The sequence below is a fragment of the Stenella coeruleoalba genome, assembly GCF_951394435.1.
Source record: "Stenella coeruleoalba genome assembly, chromosome: 1".
Taxonomy (NCBI): Eukaryota; Metazoa; Chordata; class Mammalia; order Artiodactyla; family Delphinidae; genus Stenella; species Stenella coeruleoalba.
In genome coordinates this window covers 6,730,575-6,751,274 of record NC_137169.1, presented here as the reverse complement: position 1 = coordinate 6,751,274, position 20,700 = coordinate 6,730,575, and the positions used below count along the sequence as shown (strand labels likewise).

General features: G+C 46.1%; 1 protein-coding gene across 1 annotated transcript; it reads right to left on the bottom strand.

Moving 5' to 3' along the window:
• Positions 1–1,062: 1,062 nt before the first annotated feature.
• Positions 1,063–19,861, bottom strand: CA6 (carbonic anhydrase 6; the record flags this gene model as incomplete). The annotated part of the gene is made up of 8 exons (XM_079923586.1): positions 1,063–1,290; positions 1,975–2,098; positions 4,893–5,050; positions 8,503–8,572; positions 12,284–12,376; positions 13,019–13,167; positions 18,896–19,075; positions 19,705–19,861. The coding sequence occupies 8 exons, from the start codon at positions 19,859–19,861 to the stop codon at positions 1,190–1,192; spliced, it is 1,032 nt and encodes a 343-aa protein (XP_079779712.1). The 3' UTR covers positions 1,063–1,189.
• Between the last annotated feature and the right edge of the window lie 839 nt (positions 19,862–20,700).

Below are 20,700 nucleotides of genomic sequence, written 5' to 3'. Positions count from 1 at the left end.
CGGTGTGGTACAGGATTAGAACACCAGGGCCCTATGGAGGATGGGACCCCCTCTCTCCTAGCACCAGACCAAGACCCCACCCACCCCCCCGCTACCCTTCCTCTTCAATGGAGAAGACACAAAATTCCTGAAACTTGTACGGGAACCTGGAGCATGGTGCACGTGGCAGGCAGCTAGCTAACCAGGGAGGGTCAGCGCTGCCCCCCTGCTTCCTGGCAGGCAGGATGTGAAGTCAGATATGAAAGTGCTTTGGATACGATGAATAACGACATGGAAGAACAAAGATAGTAATGAGAGCAGATAAAGGGATTCAGAAGAATGAGGGTGAGCTCAGTCGGAGATGAGCAGGAAGCTGAAGAAGGACGAGGAAGGTCCTCCGTGAAGAGGATGGTAACTGGCCGGTAAACGTTAGCGGCCACTCTGCGGGCTGCTCCCCAGGCTTGTCTTACTTACTCAAAACCACAGCCCTAAAAGACAGGTAGTTTTATTATCCCATGTGACTAGTGACAGCAGACACCATCGGACCAACAAGGACACGACCTCAGGGAAGCCCTTACCCCTCCCCCCAGCCCCCACCCCCACCTCCTCTCCCGGGAGCCCGCCTCCTCCCTCTTCTGTCTCTCTCTGACTCACTGGGCACGATCACTGCTCCAAACGTCTCCACCCACACGTTCCTAACGTAAGAGGAAAGCACCAAGTCCTAACCGCCGGACCGCCAGGGAATTCCCAGGTCTCTTTCCTTTTTCTTAATCTTCGTCCTGGAAATCCCTCCCACCTTGATTTCTACCCCATCACCTGGGTCTCTCAGGATAGAGCAAAGAAGGGATATTTGAAGTGGTACAAAGGCACAGAAAAGAGAAAACTAAGTAACAAATTTCCAAAGTTACTTTATTTCATCTAAATGCTATAGGGATGTTTGGGCTGATTTGTAATTTAGGCACATCAATGTGCGTGATTCGAGAGGAGGATAGTTAGGTCTCCATCTCCTTTAGATTTCTATTCCAGTCAATTCCCATTGACGTTGTCTAACTCAAGTCCCTTCTCATATATTTAAGCCATCTCACTTCCTTTCATGGATGGTGGTTTCTCCTGTTTTAATCATAAATTAAACAGGTGCCTCAGTGGGAATGGTGTGATCCAGACATACAGGGCTTCTTGGAGACAAGGCAGGGCTCACTCTTCAAGGTCATTACCCTTGTCTTTTTCTCTTTGCTTTCTTCTGTTCAGTAAACCTTCTCGAGTACTCAAGGTTACTGTCAATATTGTTTGGATAAAACTGGAGCTCAGAGCCTATAAAAAGAAGAGTGAATAGGAAAAGTTCAGAACTTTGGAGGTCCTCATGCCTACCTCCAGCACCCTGGTGTCTGCAGCTTGATCCCCAAGAAAAGGGAGTAGACAATTGTGGTCTAGTTAACCCCACCTTGAGGGAATTTATAGGAGGAGCTGTGGATGGGTTTGTAATAGAGACCAAGATAGAAGTGTGAAATATCTGAGTTGGATTTGATAAGATTAACTTGAGCCAAAACTCTTATGGGAGTATCTGGATGTTGCTTGATATCTTGCTTCTCCTACTGTCTCTGGCCAAGACTAGGTGGGTTATAAATCATGTAGCTTCTCATACTCATCGTCCCCTCTGTTTTACTCACTGGTACCACTGTCTGGACTGGGAAAATGAGTCACCCCCTTTGCCAAAGTCCTGTACAGCCCTGAGCCTCCTGTTGTTTAGATAACTCTCCTTTACTATTTTTTTTTTTAGGCCATGCCGTGTGGCATGAGAGATCTTTGTTCCCCGACCAGGGATCGAACCCATGCCCCCTGCATTGGGAGCATGGAGTCTTAACCACTGGACAACCAGGGAAGTTCATTTTCCTTCCCTTACTATTGCCAGAAGAGATGGGTCCACCCAGAGAAGCAGGAAAACAGGAAATTATAATTGCAACTTGCAAAGAACAAACAAGAGTTGATCTCACTCACACTGATTAAGTTGAGACATGAAGTTGGCTTCTACCACTCTGTTGTTCAGGGTCTGGGTCCCACGGTAATCATTGTGGATGGTCTTGTTCTGGTGATTCAGTAAGGAATTCTCCAGCTTCCAAACCTGCAGGAAACGTGAAGGGAATTAAGGAGAGGAGAGGCACTGGGTGAGTTTTTAAATTTAGCTAGCAACTGAACTAGAGCTTGGATTTATATAACCCTGATAAAGCGGTTGTGAGAAGATCTCAATTCCAGAAGTGGTTCTGCGTGCTGTGTGCCAGGCCATTAATCCACCCATTCATTTCTCCAACAATCTCTTTTAATCTTTTTCTATGAGTGTTTAGTCAATAGTAGAAAGGAGAGGAAGAAGTAAACAGAGACATACCAAGCAGCAAGCTCAATTTTTGTTTTTTCTGAAAATGTCTGTATTTTGTCTACATTCTTTTTTGGTTAACATTTATTTATTTATTTATTTTGTTGCTCCGGGTCTTAGTTGCGGCAGGCAGGCTCCTTAGTTGTGGCTCACTCACTCCTTAGTTGTGGCTTGCCAGCTCCTTAGTTGCAGCACATGCAATCCTTAGTTGCAGCAGGCAGGCTCCTTAGTTGTAGCATGTGGGCTCCTTACTTGTGGCTCGCCAGCTTCTTTTTTTTTTTCGGTACGCAGGCCTCTCACTGTTGTGGCTTCTCCCATTGCGGAGCACAGGCTCTGGACACACAGGCTCAGTGGCCATGGCTCACGGGCCCAGCCGCTCTGCAGCATGTGGGATCTTCCCGGACCAGGGCACAAACCCGTGTCCCCTGCATCGGCAGGCGGACTCTCAACCACTGCGCCACCAGGGAAGCCCTCGCCAGCTTCTTAGTTGCAGCTCACCGGCTACTTAGTTGCAGCTCACGGTCTCCTTAGTTGTGGCTCACTGGCTCCTTAGTTGCAGCATGTGTGCTCCTTAGTCACAGCAAGAGGGCTCCTTAGTTGCACCTCGCAGGATCCTTGGTTGCAGCTCACAGGCTCCTTAGTTGCAGCATGTGCGCTCCTTAGTTGCAGCAGGTGGGCTCCTTAGTTGCAGTTCACTGGCTCCTTAGTTTCAGCACATGGGCTCCTTAGTTGCGGCTCACCAACTCCTTAGTTATGGCTTGCAGTCTCCTTAGTTGTGGCTTGCTGGCTCCTTAGTTGCAGCACGTGAACTCTCAGTTACAGCATGCATGTGGGATCTAGTTCCCTGACCAGGGATCAAACCTGGGCCCCCTGCATTGGGAGTGCAGAGTCTTATCCACTGCACCAGCAGGGAAGTCCCTTGTCTATATTCCTGAGAGATATTTTTGCTGCCTGTACAACTCTAGGTTAGCTATTCATTTCCCTCAGTTCTTTGAAAATATGGTTCCACTGCTTTCTGACTTTCGTTGTTGCTGTGTTGAATCTACTCTTGGTCTATAGTATTTTTTTCATGAAAATCTGTCTTTTCTCTCTGGTTGATTTTTAAATCTTCTCTTTGTCTTTGATATTTTGTGGTTTCACTGTGATGGTTTAGTGTGGGCTTCTTTTTGTTTTCATTGACTCGTTGGGCTTCCTTCATATATGACATGGTGTCTTTCAATTCTCTGGAAAATTGTCAGCCAATATTTCTCAAATTGTCCCTCTTCTCTATGCTACCTCTCTTCTCCCTCTAAATTTCAACCAGACATTTGTTGGACCTTTCTAGTATGTTCTCTATATCTCTTTACTTCTTTTTCATATTTCCATCTCTTTTTCTCTTTGTGCTGCATTTTACATAATTTTGTCAGCTCTGTCTTCCAGTTTACTAATTCTTTCTTGAACTGTGTCTAACATGCTATTAAACCCATTTGTTGGGTTGTTAATTTCATTACTATCTTTTCATTTCTAGAAATTAACAACCCATTTGGTTTTTTTTTTCTTCTTTGAGTTTACTTCGTCATTTTTATACTTTGTTCTTTCCTCATATTTAAAACTCCTATATATATTAAACATACTAAATATGTTTAATTTTACATATTATGCATTATTTATGCATATTAAACATATTTTATATTAACTGACTGATAATTACTATATCTGAAATCTTTGTAGTTCTATTTCTGCTGACACTCATTCATAGTGCCTTTTTCCTGATATTTTGTGATTTTTTAAAAATTGAGCTCATTTCAGGTAACTTTATTCATGTAAATTCTTATAGATCTGGATTTAAGGTGCATTTTTCCTGAGATAGTTTACATTGGCTTTTGTTAGGTATCTAGGGGCACTTCAAACCTGGTTGGCAATGTTTTTTGTGTGGTTATAAGAATAGGGGTCTTTCCACCTTTTTCCTGGAATAGGGAAATGAAAAGTTTAAAAAAAGAAATATTTGTTTCTGAGGACGAACATCACCCAGAAGGAAATGTCAGCTTTGTTTTGAAACCTCAGTAACGTTTGTCCTTTATTTAACTCAACAAATATTTATTATGTACCCATGCTATGATGAAGGACAAAAGACAACTGATACAGCTCTTCCCCTCAGAGAGCCACAGGGATTTTATGTGATGAAAGGCTAAATATGAAGCTATCCTTCTTGCATGGAGTCATTTATGAAGTAATGTGTTACTTCATATAGAGCAGTGCCTGATGGGAGCAGCACTCAGTAAATATTTGCCTTCACTGTGCAACTCTTGTCCTATGACCTGGACCACATCCCAGTTTTTTTTTGTTGCATTACCTATAGGTTTCTTGGATTCCCTGATGCCTGTTTGCCCATTTCTGCCACAACACTAGTAAGATCACCCCTAGCAATAGAGGTGAGGCACTGCAGCCCTGTACATGGAAAACACTGTAGGAGCCCAGGTATCAGCATTAGGTGAGATTTAGGGAGCGCTCTTGTTAACCAGGCCGTTGAAAGGAGAGACTTTGATAAAGTGATTCTACACACTACCTGTGTCCTGGAGAGCTTGACGGTATCTGCCAGCACAAACCAGTGGACATTCTCAGTACAGGGAGGAGTGGTGAGTGACCCCCAGTAGCTGTAGTAGTAGTGGAGGTTCCCAGGTAGCATGTCCTGAACATCAAGGCCCCTCAGAACTGTGCTTTGTCCTAAAAGAGGGGACAAAAAAGAATGTTAGGAACCACTGCTACCCCTTGCAAGGACAGCCCTGGCTCAGATCTCACCATCTTTAAATCTCCTGATTTAAGCAGGGGGACATAGAACCTGGTCATTGGGAAACATCCCCCAGTGTTCTGCTTCCAGGGGGGTGTTAAGAGCAAAGACTTTGGGCAGAAACCCACTCAAATACCTCCTCCTGGCTGAGTGGCCCTGGCTGGGTCTGTAAAAAGGGGACCCCCAGGAGCATTGGGGAATGTGTTTATAAAGTGCTGGCATTGGACCAGCACATAGGAAAGTGCTCATGGGTGTAGCCATCACCATCATCATTGTTAGGCAGAGGATATATTTTATGATAAATGAAAGCAATTATGACTCCTAGGGGCTTGTGGGTAAGTGCTCTCAAAGAAAGAACAAAATTCCTTGAGTTGTGCTCATCTGTAAATGAAGGGGAGGGATAGAGATTAGAAAGGCAGAATCAGAACTAAGCAGGAGTCCAGGTGCAGGCGTCAGGCCACGAGCACTTCCTGCCATGCACATTGGCAACCAAGCTCAGCCACAGGTGAGGTGTAGAGAGGGGGACATCCACAGGGCATCCGAAGCCTCCACGGCACCCACATCTATCGCTGCATCTAGAGAATTCCTCTTTTGTTCATGTCAGTGATGCTGAGTCCCTGAACTCAGCAAGAGACTCTATCAAAGCAACACGGAGTTGAGTTGACTTTTGCTTCACCTTCCCTGAGCACTTTTGCATTTTTCAATGGCAAAGACGATATCATTTTGATCTATACATAAAAGGTTTCTTTAACCAAGCATGTGAAGTGTAGTAGTGCATAATCCCATGAATAAGTAAAAGATTTCTAAGTTTTGTTTGTTTTTGTTTTTTGCGGTACGCGGGCCTCTCACTGCTGTGGCCTCTCCCGTTGCGGAGCACAGGCTCCGGACGCGCAGGCTCAGTGGCCATGGCTCACGGGCCCAGCCGCTCCGCGGCATGTGGGATCTTCCCGGACCGGGGCACGAACCTGCGTCCCCTGCATCGGCAGGCGGACTCTCAACCGCTGCGCCAGCAGGGAAGCCCTAAGTTTTGTTTTTATTGGATAGATTTCAAGATATAACCTTCTAAAGGACTCTATTGCATAGATTTTGTTTCATAACTCCAATATGTTCAAGTCAGTGAAGAATTCAAGAACCATGATGAGCCACTGTGGAAAATAGTATGGTGGTTCCTTTAAAAATTAAACATAGAATTACCATATGATCCAGAAATTCCACTTCTGGGAATATACCCCAAAGAATTGGAAGCAGGGAGGTAAAAACAACAGGGCCCACTGATGGTTTGGGTGTGGCAGGGCAGGGTGGGGAATGAGAAGAGGGAAGTCCAGAAAAATTTTAGGATTTTTGGCTTAAACAAGGGGATAGGTGAGGATGCTCTTTGCTGAAATGAGGAAGTTGGTTTAGGGACAAGCCTGGAAAAGGACGGGAATAAGTGATGCTTTGACCATGTTAAATTCTAGATCCATCGGGCAACATCAACTAAACAGCTGGGTAAAGGAATCCAAAGTTCAGAGAGAAGCCAGTGTTGTGGGCAGTATTGATCAGCAGTGGAATTTATTGAATTGGAGAAGGAAATATATCAGGATCAGTTAGTAGAAATAGAATATCTGAGGTCAGTGAATTCAAGGCAACTCCTTAGTTATACCACAGGCCTGTGGTGTCTCCTGCTGGCTTTGTTCATGGTCAGTAGATGAACTAGACAGTTCTTGCCTCTACTTTGCCTCACCTGTCCTGCCTGGTGCTGTTGTTGCCTGGAGGACCAGATAGAGATTTTTGGAGTCCACAGCCTAAAGATGACAATTCAGGCCATGGGACTGAAAATGAGGTCACCGAGACAAGTCAGAGTCCTGGCACCCTCTGACATTAAGGCAGGAGCCAGGAAGAGAGAGCAAGAGAGTAGTGCTGGGGGTGGGGGCGGGCTTTGGCCAGAATGCAAGCCGCGTGTAATGCATCACTCTTTGGAGGTGGAGCAAGAGAAGAGAAAAGTGCCCAGGAGATCTGACAACCAGGATGACCTTGAAGGCTTAGGGTGAGTGAGAAAAGAGAACAGGACAGTAGACAACTCTTTCAAGGGGAGATGAGAATGGGGTGGAAGCTGAGGGAATGATGGGGGTCAAGAGATGGAGTTTGTGTTTTGAAATGGAAGAAATGAGAGCACTGTGCTTTGTGTTGAGTGGAGTGATCGGGTGAAGGGTGAGCTGCAGGAGAGAGGGGAGACAGGCAGGAGAAAAGGCCCTGAGAATGGGGGGGTCAGTGCCCACATGGAAGGCTGGTCCTGGACCAGAGCAGGGACCTCTCATCCAGTGTAACAGAGGAGGGAACATGGGGTTTGGTCAGACACAGGCAGGTTAAGATGAGTGAGTTTCTGACTACCTTCTCCATGGAGTGGGAGGCCAGGCATCACCTCCAAGGGAGAAGCTGGGGCCAGAAAGGAGGGGCTTTGGGAGAGAGGAGAAAATATGATGCAGTAATTTTGGAGAGGGGAAAAGCAAATGTCTAGAGTCGTATTTCAGGATTTCTGAGCAGTGTTAGTACTTGTGTATATTTGTCGCTGTGAATGAAGCTAGAAATCTGTGTGCTTCTCTCTGGCTACATTCAGCCATTTGGCTACAGGCTGTGAGCAAGTGGGAGTTAGTCTGGGGCTTTGCCAGGTGAGCTTGTGGAAGGATGGAGGGCATTTGAGTGGGCGTGTCAGAAGTATGGCCCGTGGAATCCAAGCTAGAGAGATGAGAGGCATGAGGCGTGGCTAATAGTGAGAATGCGGAGGTCCATGGATAGGAGGTCAGCAGATTGCTGGAGGGGGTGAGGACTGAGGTCAGGGGCCTGGAGTCTGGGAGATGTGGCCAAAGCGAGATGCACACAGCCAAGGCTGCAACAGACCTGGTTACTGCTCAAGGTCAAGGGTTGACCATGGGAGTGGGCAGACACTCTGACAAGAGCCCTGCCTTCTGGCGGCAGAGATAAGGGAGAGCAGCCCTGTGTCTGTGTGTACAGGCACCGTGACAAGAGGCTTCACTCTTGAGATTCTGCTCAGCTTGAAGCCAAGGAGGTCATCTCTCTCTAGAGACCAGGATCATTACTACCAGCTGGGGCCAGAGGGGAGAGTCACTTAAACGAAGGTATCCCTCATTAGTGGAACTCTGGCCATCCAGAAGTTCCAACTGTGGCAATTGACAGGTAGAGTTTATGAACGGGTTTCTCCGAGGTGTGCACAGCCTGAGCCAACCTTGGGAATTGCTGGAACCAGAGACCCTGCACAGGGAGGGGAGCGTCCCCTGGCAGGCTTATCTGCCACCCTCTCCACCAGTGACACTCTTCCCTGCTCCCCTGCCCCCCATCACACTCACACTCATTCCTCTGCCCTCATGCAGCCGCTGTCGGTTTCCCTTACCTGGATACCTGATGCTCTTCAAGTGAGAAATGAAGTTGCTGTAGTAAGTATTTTCAGCATCATCCTTGACCTGCAGGAGAAACACAGAGCAGTTCACCTAATGGAGAAGGGCCGTCCATCCAGAACTATCCCCGCTAATCCAGCTATTTTGTAAACTGGCTGATTGGGCAGAGCCTCAAGGGCAAGGAGGCAGCCCACCCGTGCCCCACTTGTGCTGGGGGAGACCATCTGGCTGTTCTTTGCCACCAAGTGCCTGGGCTTCCCTGTCTCTTCCAGAAAGACAAGATCTGAAGCATTTTGGCAGCTTCCAGGGAAAAGAGCTTCTTGGTGGTGACTGGTGATGTCCTCAAGGAATGGCCAAAAGTCACTGTCAAGATATCCCCAGTGACCCTGTTTTGGGCAGTGTCAGCCACAGTCAGAGTCACTGTGTTTTTTCATTTGTTTGTTTGGTTTTGGTTTTTAGGCCATGCGGCATGCGGAATCTTAGTTCCCTGACCAGGGATCGAACCCATGCCCCCTGTATTGGAAGCATGGAGTCTTAACCACTGGACCGCCAGGGAAGTCCCCAGATTCATGGTGATGCAGGGGCTTGCTCTGAAGTGCTCCCTTCTTCATCCTCAGGACTTTTGACTGAATGAAGGAAAGCCAGATGTCCAAGGCAAAACTGCTCCAATTCTGACCACCGCCATCCTTTATTTATTGTATGAGTGTTGACTTTTTAGAAGTCAGAATAGTTGCTTTTTGTGAAAAAGGTCTATGGACAATGGTTCTTTTCAGTCAGTGATGCTGACCCATTCTTCCCCTGGGTGTAAATTCAGACTTTCTTGGATTTCTGGTTGCCATTTATTTGTTTTCTAAATGTCTCATCTTTTTTTGTTCCTCTCTTCTACCTTTTGTGTTAAACTCTGTTCTATACTTTTAGTGTACCAGTTAACCGTGTTAGGTTATTAGTGGTTGCTCTAGTGACTACCACATACAACTTATCACAATCTATATCAGGTAAATACTAACTTAATTCTAGTAAAATATAGCAACTTTGTTCCAATATAGCTCTATTTCTTCCTCATTTTTCTTCTATTTTTGTCATACATTGTAAAGCTAATACTACAGGGGTATAATTATTGTTTTAAACAATCTTATGGTTTTTTTAAAAAAAGAAATTAAAAGAAGACAAGAATATGTATATATGTATATATATATGTGTATGTTTGTATATGTGTGTATATATATATATATATTTACTATTTTCTGGCAGTCTTCATCTTTTTCTGTGGATTTGAGTTGCTATCTGGTGTGATTTCCTTTCAGCCAGAAGGATTTCCTTTAATTTTTCTTGTAAGACAGATCTGTTAACAATTATCTCAGTTTTACTTTAACTGGGAACGTCTTTATTTTGCCCCATTTCTGAAGATTGGTTGACTGGACATAGGAATCCTGATCGTCAGTCATTCCACTGCCTTCTGATGCCTTGCTTCTAATGAGAAGTCAGCCATTAATGCACTGTCAGTCCCCTCTATATAATGAACCCTTTTTCTCTTGTCAATTTTGACCGTTTGATTTTGATGTGTCTAGGTGTTTATCAGATTTGGAGTTTGTTGTGTTTCTTGGATTGGTAAATTATTGTTTTTTCATCAAATTTGGGAAAATTTGGTCATTGTTTCCTCAACCGTTTTTTCTGCCACTTTCTCTCTCTGCTCTCCTTCTGGGACCCCCATTACATCTATGTTGGGAAGCATGATCTTGTCCCCATGAGTCTCTAAGGCTCTGCTCATTTTTCTTCTAGCTTTTTCCTTTGTTCTTCAGATTCAATAATTTATTTAACCTGTCTTCAAATGCACTGATTGTTTCTTCAGCTGCCTCAAATCTGCTTTGAGCCCATGTAGTGAATTTTTCATCCTTTTATGATACTTTTCAACTCTAGACTTTCCATCTGGTGCATTTTTATAGTTTCTGTTTCTTTATTGAGATCCTTTTTGAATCATTGTCATCATATTTTCCTTTAATTCTTTGAACATAGTTTCTTTTCATGCTTTGAACATATTTATGATAGTTGTTGAAAGTACTGTCTGCTAGGGAAATCCCTGGTGGTCCAGTGGTTAGGACTCCATGCTTTCACTGCTGAGGGCCAGGGTTTGATCCCTGGTCAGGGAACTAAGATCCCACAAGCCACGTGGAGTAGCCAAAAAATAAAATAATAATAATAATAAAGAAAGTACTGTCTGCTAAATCACTCTTGGTCTACTCAGTTTATATTGACTGCTTTTTTTTTCTCCTAAATATGGATCACATTTTCCTATTTCTTTGCATGCCCAACTTTTTCTTTGATATCTGGACATTTTAGATAATACATGGCAGCAAATCTGAATTCTGATTTTTTTTTTTTTTTTTTTTTTGCAGTACGCGGGCCTCTCACTGTCGTGGCCTCTCCCGTTGTGGAGCACAGGCTCCGGACACACAGGCTCAGTGGCCATGGCTCATGGGCCCAGCCGCTCCGCAGCATGTGGGATCTTCCCGGACTGGGGCACGAACCCGCGTCCCCTGCATCGCAGGCAGACCCCCAACCACCGCGCCACCAGGGAAGCCCCTGAATTCTGATTTTTAAAAATTGTCCTGAGGGGTTTTTGTTGTTGTTCATGTGACTGTTTAGTGACTTGCCTGGACTTCTTCTGCAGGATATGTCTCACAACAGTATATAGCAGCTGATGAGCCTGCTTAGGTCTTAAGTCTTATTTTTAATTTTTAGCCTGGGGCCATCTAGGGTCAACATAGTCTTGTGGCCAATGACTTTGCAGAGGTTGTGCTCAAACCCCATGAGCCCAAGATTTGCACCCTCTGCTGATGGATCTGTATGTGGGTTGAGAAGCACATTCAAAGCTCAGCCAGTTACTAAGTCAGCCTCAGCCTTTACTTTCCATCAGGGTTTCTTGGGAAGCTTATACAGCCTTCCTGTGGCTCATCTCCCAGTTAAATTTCTGATTGGTCTGCCACTTGCCACTCGCCTCAACTAGGACTGCAATCTCAGACCATCAAACCTGCAGGTTTTCCGTTTTCTGTCTTTTCGGTTGTTTGCTACTTTTACCAGCAGTGCCCCCTGGGCATGGGTTTTCAAGTTCTACTCCAAATCAAATTAGTCCCCTGTACCAAGCAGTGAAGCTGCTGGTTTTCCTGTCCGTGCTGCCCTGATAAAACTACCTTGCTGACCAAGTTAGGGGAAGGGGATGGGAACAGCCCCAGGCAAGATGTCCACAAACTCCCATTGTTCTTACTCAAAATTCTAGCCATTTATCATAAATAAATGCCTCACCTTGTTATTTGTCTTTGGTCCATTTCCAGAGCACTGATACGGTTGTTTTTGACAATTTTATCCAATATAAAACTTGTTTGGGGGTGATTGGATTCACTGACCACTTCTTTCTACCTAGACATAAATCCCACCCTCCAGACTTTCTGAGAAATGCAGAGATGTTGGCTTTGTCTAGGGGGTTGCAGGCTTCCTCTTGCCCTCAGAGCAGTTTTTGTCAAGTGGACCCTTCCGTGATCCCAGCTCTTTTAAGTCAGCTCGTCCAAGTTATGCAATGTCCTTGAGGTTGGTGACACAGAAGGAACACAGTAACTGTGAGCAAGGACTGGAAAAAGGGTAGGTCTTTCATTGGGTGAGTGTTTCCAAGAAGTGTGAGCTCAGGAACAGATGAGGAGGGGCAAGTAGGAAGACCCTTTGTCTACACTTAACACCTTGTTTTGACACCAGTTTCTAACTCTGCATGTGTAGTTTCAGCTTTACCTCAACGAGGGCTGCCAGCACAGCCAAACCATCCGGTGCTTTCTGAGCCTGGTCGTAGCTCTTGTATTTAGAATTGTAATGAACGACGTGAATCTGTGGAAGCAAGAAAGTGTAAGTCGAGGGCAGTTCCTGTAAACCTCCAGTGCTTCACGTTTTCAGGGAAGGAGGAAAATAAAAAAGGGTGCTCCATCCCACACCTCAGCTGACCCACATAAACACCTCTGACCACCATGTCCCTCCCTCTGGGCTACAAGATCTATCAAGACCAGAAAGTTCTCCAAGAATGCGAAGAGTATGAGTGGTATTCTGGGGAGATGGCAATTCACCTTTCCCCAAGCAGACAAGCTGGCAGAGTCCAAGGGATCATATGAGGCCACTGGGTTCTCCTGAGGTCTCCCTAGAGTGGGCATGTGCCCCCTTACCCCAGGAGGCCACTGTAAACCTGGGGTCATCCTAAGCAAGAGGGGGAACCGGCAAATCTACCACGTAGAAATCCGGTTGAAACTAAGGAGGGCTTGCCCCACTCTGTGGGCTGTAAACTCCTGCGTTGGGGTGACTTCTGTGAGGTCAGGGACTCTGCCCGAACCCCCAGCACATAGCAGTGATCAGTGAATTGTTGTAAATGAATGAAAAATAAACTCAACCTCAGGGTGACTTGACTCAGCAAAGCCTTTTTGGCTGTTTTAATAAGAAAAGTGACCACGGGGTTTGAAAGAAAGAGGATCCTCAGGGTACCTCCATCACATATCTGATCCCGTCAATGGTGTGCTCGGAACCGCTGATCTCCAAGGAGGCGCCACCCCAGTGGAAGTGCATCTGCTGGGCTATGTACTGGGTACCATTGGCAGCCGTCATGCACATGGTGGGGGGCAGGCTGATCTGTACTGGAAGAGAAGACGAGGGGCAGGGAGTGTGCAGATGGGCGTGGATGGCTCAGGCCTACAGGTGAGGCAGCTTTCCTGGTCACCTGCCCACTCCTGGGGCAAGCTGGTACTATAGACAGGCCTAGACTGCCATGAGCAGGGTGACCAACAGAGAGGGGGCACCTGGCACATGGGGAAGGATGGTGACCAGGCACTGAGTAAGCTGGGCTGGACAGGCACCCGTCCCAGGGCACGCACCTTCCCACCCAGGACCAGAAGGTCAGGGGCAGGACCTCCAAGTGGCAGGTCCAGCTTGTTAGCCCTAACGAAGGGGGGAGCCCTGAAAAAACAGGGCTAATGAGTGTGGAAATCAGAATTCCGCTCTCCACTTCTGGCCAATTTTGGAATTTGCCCACAGGGTAGGGATAGGAAGTAGGGCCTCTTGGACTATTTTGATTACTTTACTACCCAGCGTGAGTACTCTGTAAGGTCAAGTTGAGGTCATTATCTTCTCTATGATGTGGTTAAAATCTTCATCCCATATCGACTTCTAGAACTAGACCAACTACCAACCCATCCCACTTCGTAGAAAGTAGCATCCCTGCGGGGCTTCAGTACTTTTATTTTATGGACAAGGAAGCCAACCTTGGTAGAAAGATTTGCAGAGTCACTCAGTTCATTGGTCAGGGCAGAGCTGGGCCAGAACTGGGCCTGGACAGGACATCACCATTATAGGCTTCAACTTGTCTTCAGAAGACGAAAGACCACATTCCGCGGCAAGTCAGGGGACACACAGACTCTTGGCTTGGGATTGAATTTGACGTGATCATCAACAGATGCTTTCAAACGTTAGGTTCTTGCCGATGGGAAAATGGATCCCTCTTCCAGCTTCCTTTTGCCCTGTGCCCCACAGACTTTCTACAGGGAGGTTACTTTGGTGAGACAGCTGCCTTGTTCATTCCACTGGCTTAGGTCTTAGAGAAATCTCTATATTTTGGAATGACCCAGGCAAAAGGGAGACATGGAGAGTGACCCCAGAAAATGACCAAGAAAAATATCTATGAGGGTATAATTTAGGACTTGAAAAGGGACAGTCAGCATCTCTCCTGATAACAAGGTTTTTCTATTTAAAGTCATCGAAGATGGTTATAAACAAGTAAATTTTCTTAAAGAGCAGATAGTAGGTACTTGATATCTGTCAAATGACCCCTTCTTCCCTTCCAAATCATCTAAAGCAGCAGGAAGCTGTGATGAAATTCATAACATAATATGACAGAAGGCAGAAGTCCAGCCTCAAAGATTTTTCCACGCCCTTTGGCAGAACAGGTGCTTTGTATTCAGTGCTTAAACTGTAGCCGGCCTCAAAAATCACTGCTCACGTGAGAAAAATGGAAGAGGTTTTCAAAGGAGATATGCAGTCATCTGTTCCCAGAGATTGGAGAGCCGAGGAGAGTTAGTACCACAGGAGCAATAACAGAGATCCAGACAAGCATGTTTCCCTTGAAACACAATTCCCTGCAGACAGAATGCCTCAATTCTCAAGCTGTGTCCATAGAATCGCACAGGCCAGATTGAAAAATGGCGGCAATTCTGGGCTTATCACTGTGCTTTTGCAAAGGTGAGGCCAAATAGCTGTCCTCCCACAAATCAACTTGCTGAACCTTCCAGATTCTGAAAAAAAATGGATTTAACTTGCAGAACTTACTCCCCTTTGTCTGAAACTAATTTAACCAAGTTCTTATCAGACCAGAGAAGAAACACATGATCTGAGCGTTTACTGTGCTCAAGAAACAACTGCAAAGCGTCAAGGTTACAAAAGACTGAGGAGCTGACCATGATTGGAGAAGACTAAGGAGATATGATGACAAAATGCAATGTGTGGTCCTGGATTAGATGCTGGACCAGGATAAGGACATTCTGGGCAAGTGATGAGATTCAAATGAGGTCTAGAGTGTAGTTCATCATGTGGTATCAACACAGTCCAGCTATAAGATAATAAAATTAGGGGAAGTGGGAGAAGGGTATTTGGGAACTCTGTACTATTTCTGCAATTTTTCTAGCCTAAAACTATTTCAAAATAAAAGTTTAAAAAAACAAAGACAGAACCAGTCTTGCTCCTGCAGCTTTCAAAGATCAAAACCTGCTCAGGGGACTTCCCTGGTGGCACAGTGGTTAAGAATCCGCCTTCCAATACAGGGGATGTGGGTCTGATCCCTGGTCAGGGAACTAAGATCCCGCATGCTGCGGAGCAACTAAGCCTGCGTGCCACAACTACTGAGCCTGTGCGCTCTGGAGCCCACGAGCCACAACTAGAGAGAAACCCGGGTGCCTCAACGAAGAGCCTGTGCGCCGTAACTAAGTCCTGACGCAGCCAAAAAAAAAAAAAAAAAAAAAAAAAACCTACTCAGAATACTGCATCGCTCATGGAGCCTATTTGGGGATTTATCCTTTCGTGCACAAGTCTTTTCGCCTCAAATGCATTAATCTATGTCAGGCTCTGTGCCAGGTACCAGGATAGAAGGATGAATAAGAGATCATCCCTCCTTTCAATGAGCCCAATAAGTGGAGTGGTTGATAGTACCTATTAAGAGAACAGTGTTGCCCTTCCCCTTGAACACTACAGGCCCAGTACTCCCAGCCTTTAAGCTTTTCTGGAGCCTATGCATGTGTGTTTCGGGCAATTAAAAAAAAAAAAAAAATCAATCAATCAGTACTGGTCCACCTACTGTCCCTTGTTTACAACAAAATAGAGAAATTGAAAATAAGCTTTAGGGCTTCCCTGGTGGCACAGTGGTTAAGAATCCCTGCAGGGGACATGGGTTCGAGCTCTGGTCCAGGAAGATCCCACATGCCACAGAGCAACTAAGCCCATGAACCACAACTACTGAACCTACGCTCTAGAACCCGTGAGCCACAACTACTGAAGCCCGCACACCTAGAGCCTGTGCTCTGCAACAAGAGAAGCCACCGCAATGAGAAGCCTACGCATCGCAAAGAAGAGTAGCCCCCACTCACCTCAACTAGAGAAAGCCTGCGCAGCAACAAAGACCCAATGAAGCCAAAAAAGAAAAATTAATTTTAAAAAAGGTAGAATTTGAAATTAAAAGCACAGTAATTTAATTAAATAATTAAATTTAATTAAATAATTAGGTATAATTAAATTAAATAATTAAGTTAATTAAATTAAATAATTTGGTATAATTAAATAATTAAATAATTAGGTATAATTATTAAATTATTAGGTATAAATTAAATAATTAGGTATAAATCTAACACATTACATATAAGATCTATATGAGGAAAACAGAAAAACTCTGATGAAAGAAATCACAGAATAACTAAATAAATGGAGAGATATTCCATTTTCCTGGATAGGAAGACTCACTACTGCCAAGATGTCAGTTCTTCTCAATTTGACCTAGAGATTCAATGTGATCCCAGTCAAAATCCCAGCAGGTTATTTTGTGGATATCAACAAAGTAACTCTAAAGTTTACATGGAGAAGCAAAAGACCCAAAATAGCTGACACAATGTTTAAGGAGGGTAACATAGTTGGAGGACTGATGCTACCCAACTTCAAGGCTTACTATAAAGCTACAGTAGGGACTTCCCTGGTGGTCCAGCGATTAGGACTCTGCGCTTCCACTGCAGGGGGCACGGGTTCCATCGGGAACTAAGACCCCACAAGCCACATGGTGTGACCAAACAAAAAAAAGTATAGTACTCAAGGCAGTGTGGTCTTGGTGGGAGAATACACAAATAGATCAGTGGAACAGAATAGAAAGCCCAGAAAGAGACCCTCATAAATATATTCAACTGATCTTTGACAAAAGAGCAAAGATTATCAATGGCGCAAAGAGAGTCTCTTCAACAAATGGTGCTAGAACAACTGGACATACACGTGCAAAAAAATGAACCTAGGCACAGACCTTACACCCTTCACCAAAATTGACTCAAAGTGGATCACAGACCTAAATGTAAAGTGCAAAACTATAAAATTCCTCGAAGATAACATAGGAGAAAACCTAGACAACTTTGGGTACAGTGATGCCTTTTTAGGTGCAACACCAAAGACACAATCCATGAAAGAAAGAATTGATAAGCTGGACTTAATTAACATTTAAAACTTCTGTTCTGCAGAAAAGAATATCAAAAGAATCAGAAGACAAGCCACAGACTGGGAGAAAATATTTGTATAAGACACATCTGATAAAGAACTGCTATCCAAAATATACAATGAATCCTTAAAAGTCAACAATAAGAAAACAAATAACCCAGAGACCATAACAGACACCTCTCCAAAGAAGATATACAGATGGCAAATAGGAAAAGACGCTCCACAGCATAGGTCATCAGGGAAATACAAATTAAACCAACAATGAGGTGCTCCCACACACCTAATAGAATGGCGAAGATCCGGAACACTGACAGCACCAAATGCTGGCAAGGTTGTGGAGGAACAGGAACTCTCACTCACTGCTGGTGGGAATGCAAAATGGTGCAGCCACTTTGGAAGAGAGTTGGACAGTTTCTTACAAGACTAAACATACTCTTACCATATGATCCAGCAATCACACCCCTTGGTATTTACCCAAATGAGCAGAAAACTTATGTCCACACCAAAATCTACACACTGGTGTTCATTGATGTTTATAGCAGCTTTATTCATAATTGCTGAACCTTGGAAGCAGCCACATGTCCTTCAGTAAGTGGATGAATAAGTGAACTGTAGTGCATCCAGACAGTGGAATATTATCCAATGCTAAAAAGAAATGAGCTATCCAGTCATGAAAAGACACGGAGGAAGCATAAGTGAAAGAAGCCAATCTGAAAAGGCCGTACACTTCTGCCAACATGCTGGTAGCTTCAGAGAGTAACTTTGGAAACAGGAACGTGATACGGGTGATAAAATGAGGCTTTCACGAACTACGTGTGGAGGTCAGTAATCCAAATCACAGCTGATCTGAGGGCTACTACCTTCACCAGCCCCATCGAGGGCAATTGGTTTTATTTTCTTAATAGTGCAAAAAGGAAATCTGAGTCCTATGACCGCCCCCACATACACCTGTGCGAATGGACAGTAAACTGTCCCAACCCAGGTGGGAGTGGAGAGGGAAGTTTCCAAGGAGGACATGACCGAGGAATCAGACATCCGAGGCCTGGATCCAGCTCGGCCACTAGAGACTGTGTGACCATAAGTCCCTTGGCCTCCCAAAGCCTCTGGTTTCAGCTTAAAAAATGCCCCCCTCTGGGCTTGTCATAAGGCTCAGAGGAGACGAGCCCACTTGAAAAACATCAGAAGGATGTCTGCAAACCTTAAGCAGGATTTGATGGTTGTCCAGTCTAGGCTTCTGGAATGGAGGCCCCCCAAACCAGCTTTTCCTGTCTGACCTTCCCACATAGAAAATATGGCAGATCAGACCTGGGCACAGATCAACAGAACAGACAGTGGGTCATGTGGCTTCTCGGTGTTGCCTCTCTGTCCGCTGAATTTCCTGCTGGTTGGGTCAGAGTGAGCTCAGAGAGAGGCCAGTGCAGGATGAAGGGGCCAGTGGGGAACCGAGTCTACAGACGGATGCTGCCCAACCAGGGACGAAGTACCAGGGCTCGACACCGGTCTGCCCCGAGTCTGAGGCCTGCAGCCCCCAGGCCGCACTCTGGATCTCTGAGCATACAGCTCCTGGCAGCCTTGCCTGCCTGCCTCCCCCCGATGCCCGCGCGGGCACGGGAGCCTGTCGCCCACCCTTACCTGTGTGGCCATTGTTGATCATAAGGAACGCCCCGTGCTGGACCTCGTAGCCTGACAGGTTCAGAGCCCTCAGGGAAGGGTTGTACCACACTTTCTCCCTCTGCAGGTCGATGGGCGACTGTCTCTTCCCCCCGCAGTCGGGGTACTCCCTCGGCCAGTGTGCTTCATCCAGCACCCCATCTGACACAGGAGAGAGTCCAGGGGGTCACAGTGCAAGGGGCTCCCTCTGGGCACTCACTCAGGGCCCGCTCGACAGGAGGCCTGCAGAGGCCACAGTCGAGACCAGACGCCTGTCTTCTAGAAAGCAGGGCCAGGCCTCCAGAAGGAGGTGGGAGGGGCACCGAAATCAGCTCCACGGACCCTGGTGTCTGGGGGCCTTTGGGGCTGGTTCGTAACTTTCCTGTTGCAGCCACTGGCCCTGAGAACATGCCTTCGTGTTTTGAAAGCAATGGATGTCTTTAATACAGAGCTTTGGTTTTCCGTTTACGTGACTGTCGGCTGATAAATGCACTCGAGGGCTACTTGGGCTTCGCATGCCTGTGTTACTCTCAGGGCCTTTTCCTCACTTCTTCTGAATGACAGTTTCTCTTTCCCAGCCCCCAACAATACCACGGCCCACTCCACGCCCTACGCCCTACGGCAGGACCTCCCCACCTCCTTGCTTGACCCCTCCCCTTTAACTGGTTCCCAATATGGTAAAGACCACCTGGGTGCCTACACTTATGGATTCAGGACAAGAAAGGAAGCATCGGGTTCAAGGATGACCTAGAATGATTAGTTGAAAAAAATATCAAAATAAGGAAATTTACCTTTTTTTAAGGTAGTTACTAATGACAGAAGAGAGGAGAGAGGGTGATAAAAGCAAGTCATTATAATGGGTGACTCGGCCTCCAAACAACTGTGGGTCCTGGTCTCATCCATTTGCAGTAGGGAATCCAGCTCTCTTTCCCCCTTAGGGGACAGCATCACCCATAGCTTGTTTTGAGGAAGATGTTTGTACTTAGGCCTCTCACAGCTTCTCGGTTCAATAAAAAAGGCAATTCTTTTTTTCTCTGTTCCTCTCTTCACTGTTTAATAATACAAACCAATCTGTAGACAATTCTTTCCTAGGGGCAGGTGCCAGGAGCAAGGCCAGACGTCTTGAACAAAGCCCCTTCGTGGATCAAAAGGTTTTTTAACAGCATTGGTGTTTCTCAAGTATCCCCGACAGGCATTCGCAGCAGCTGCTGCCCGAGTTCTCCTGGGCCCCGTCTCAGAGGCTGTGTTGAGCTGGGGAGGACAGACTCCACTGTCGGAATCCTCTCTCTTCCTTACCCTCGAGCCACACCCAGTACCAATGGGCCTGACCGAGCGGAAGCCCCGGGGTCTCGTGGCACTGGGCCGGGTAGGGGAATCCTCTGGTCCAGACAGAGCAGTTGGTCAGAGTCAGCTGTCCCGCCCTCTGAAGCTGGACTTCCTGAGCCTTGCCACAATGCTCCTAACTCTGCTGCCCTTGACTTAGAGGGCACACATGCACCCTGGGAGGACGCTTCACCCTGTATCTGCGGCCAGGGCAGACTGTGCAGAGAGCAGGCTCAAAACCCTGCTTGCTCCTGGCTCCTGCATCAGCCAGCGGCCACGAGCATCCTCTCCGGCCCCATGCCTCCATCCAGGACAGAAAAGAGGGGGACCAGGTAGGCGCTCTCTCCCCTGCCACACAGAAGGGGTGTTTAGTGTCTGAACCCCACTGTCTTCCTCTCTTTGGTCCACACGTGGGCCGGGACCTGTGCTAAACGCCAGGGTTTTCCACTTCACGTCCTATAAGT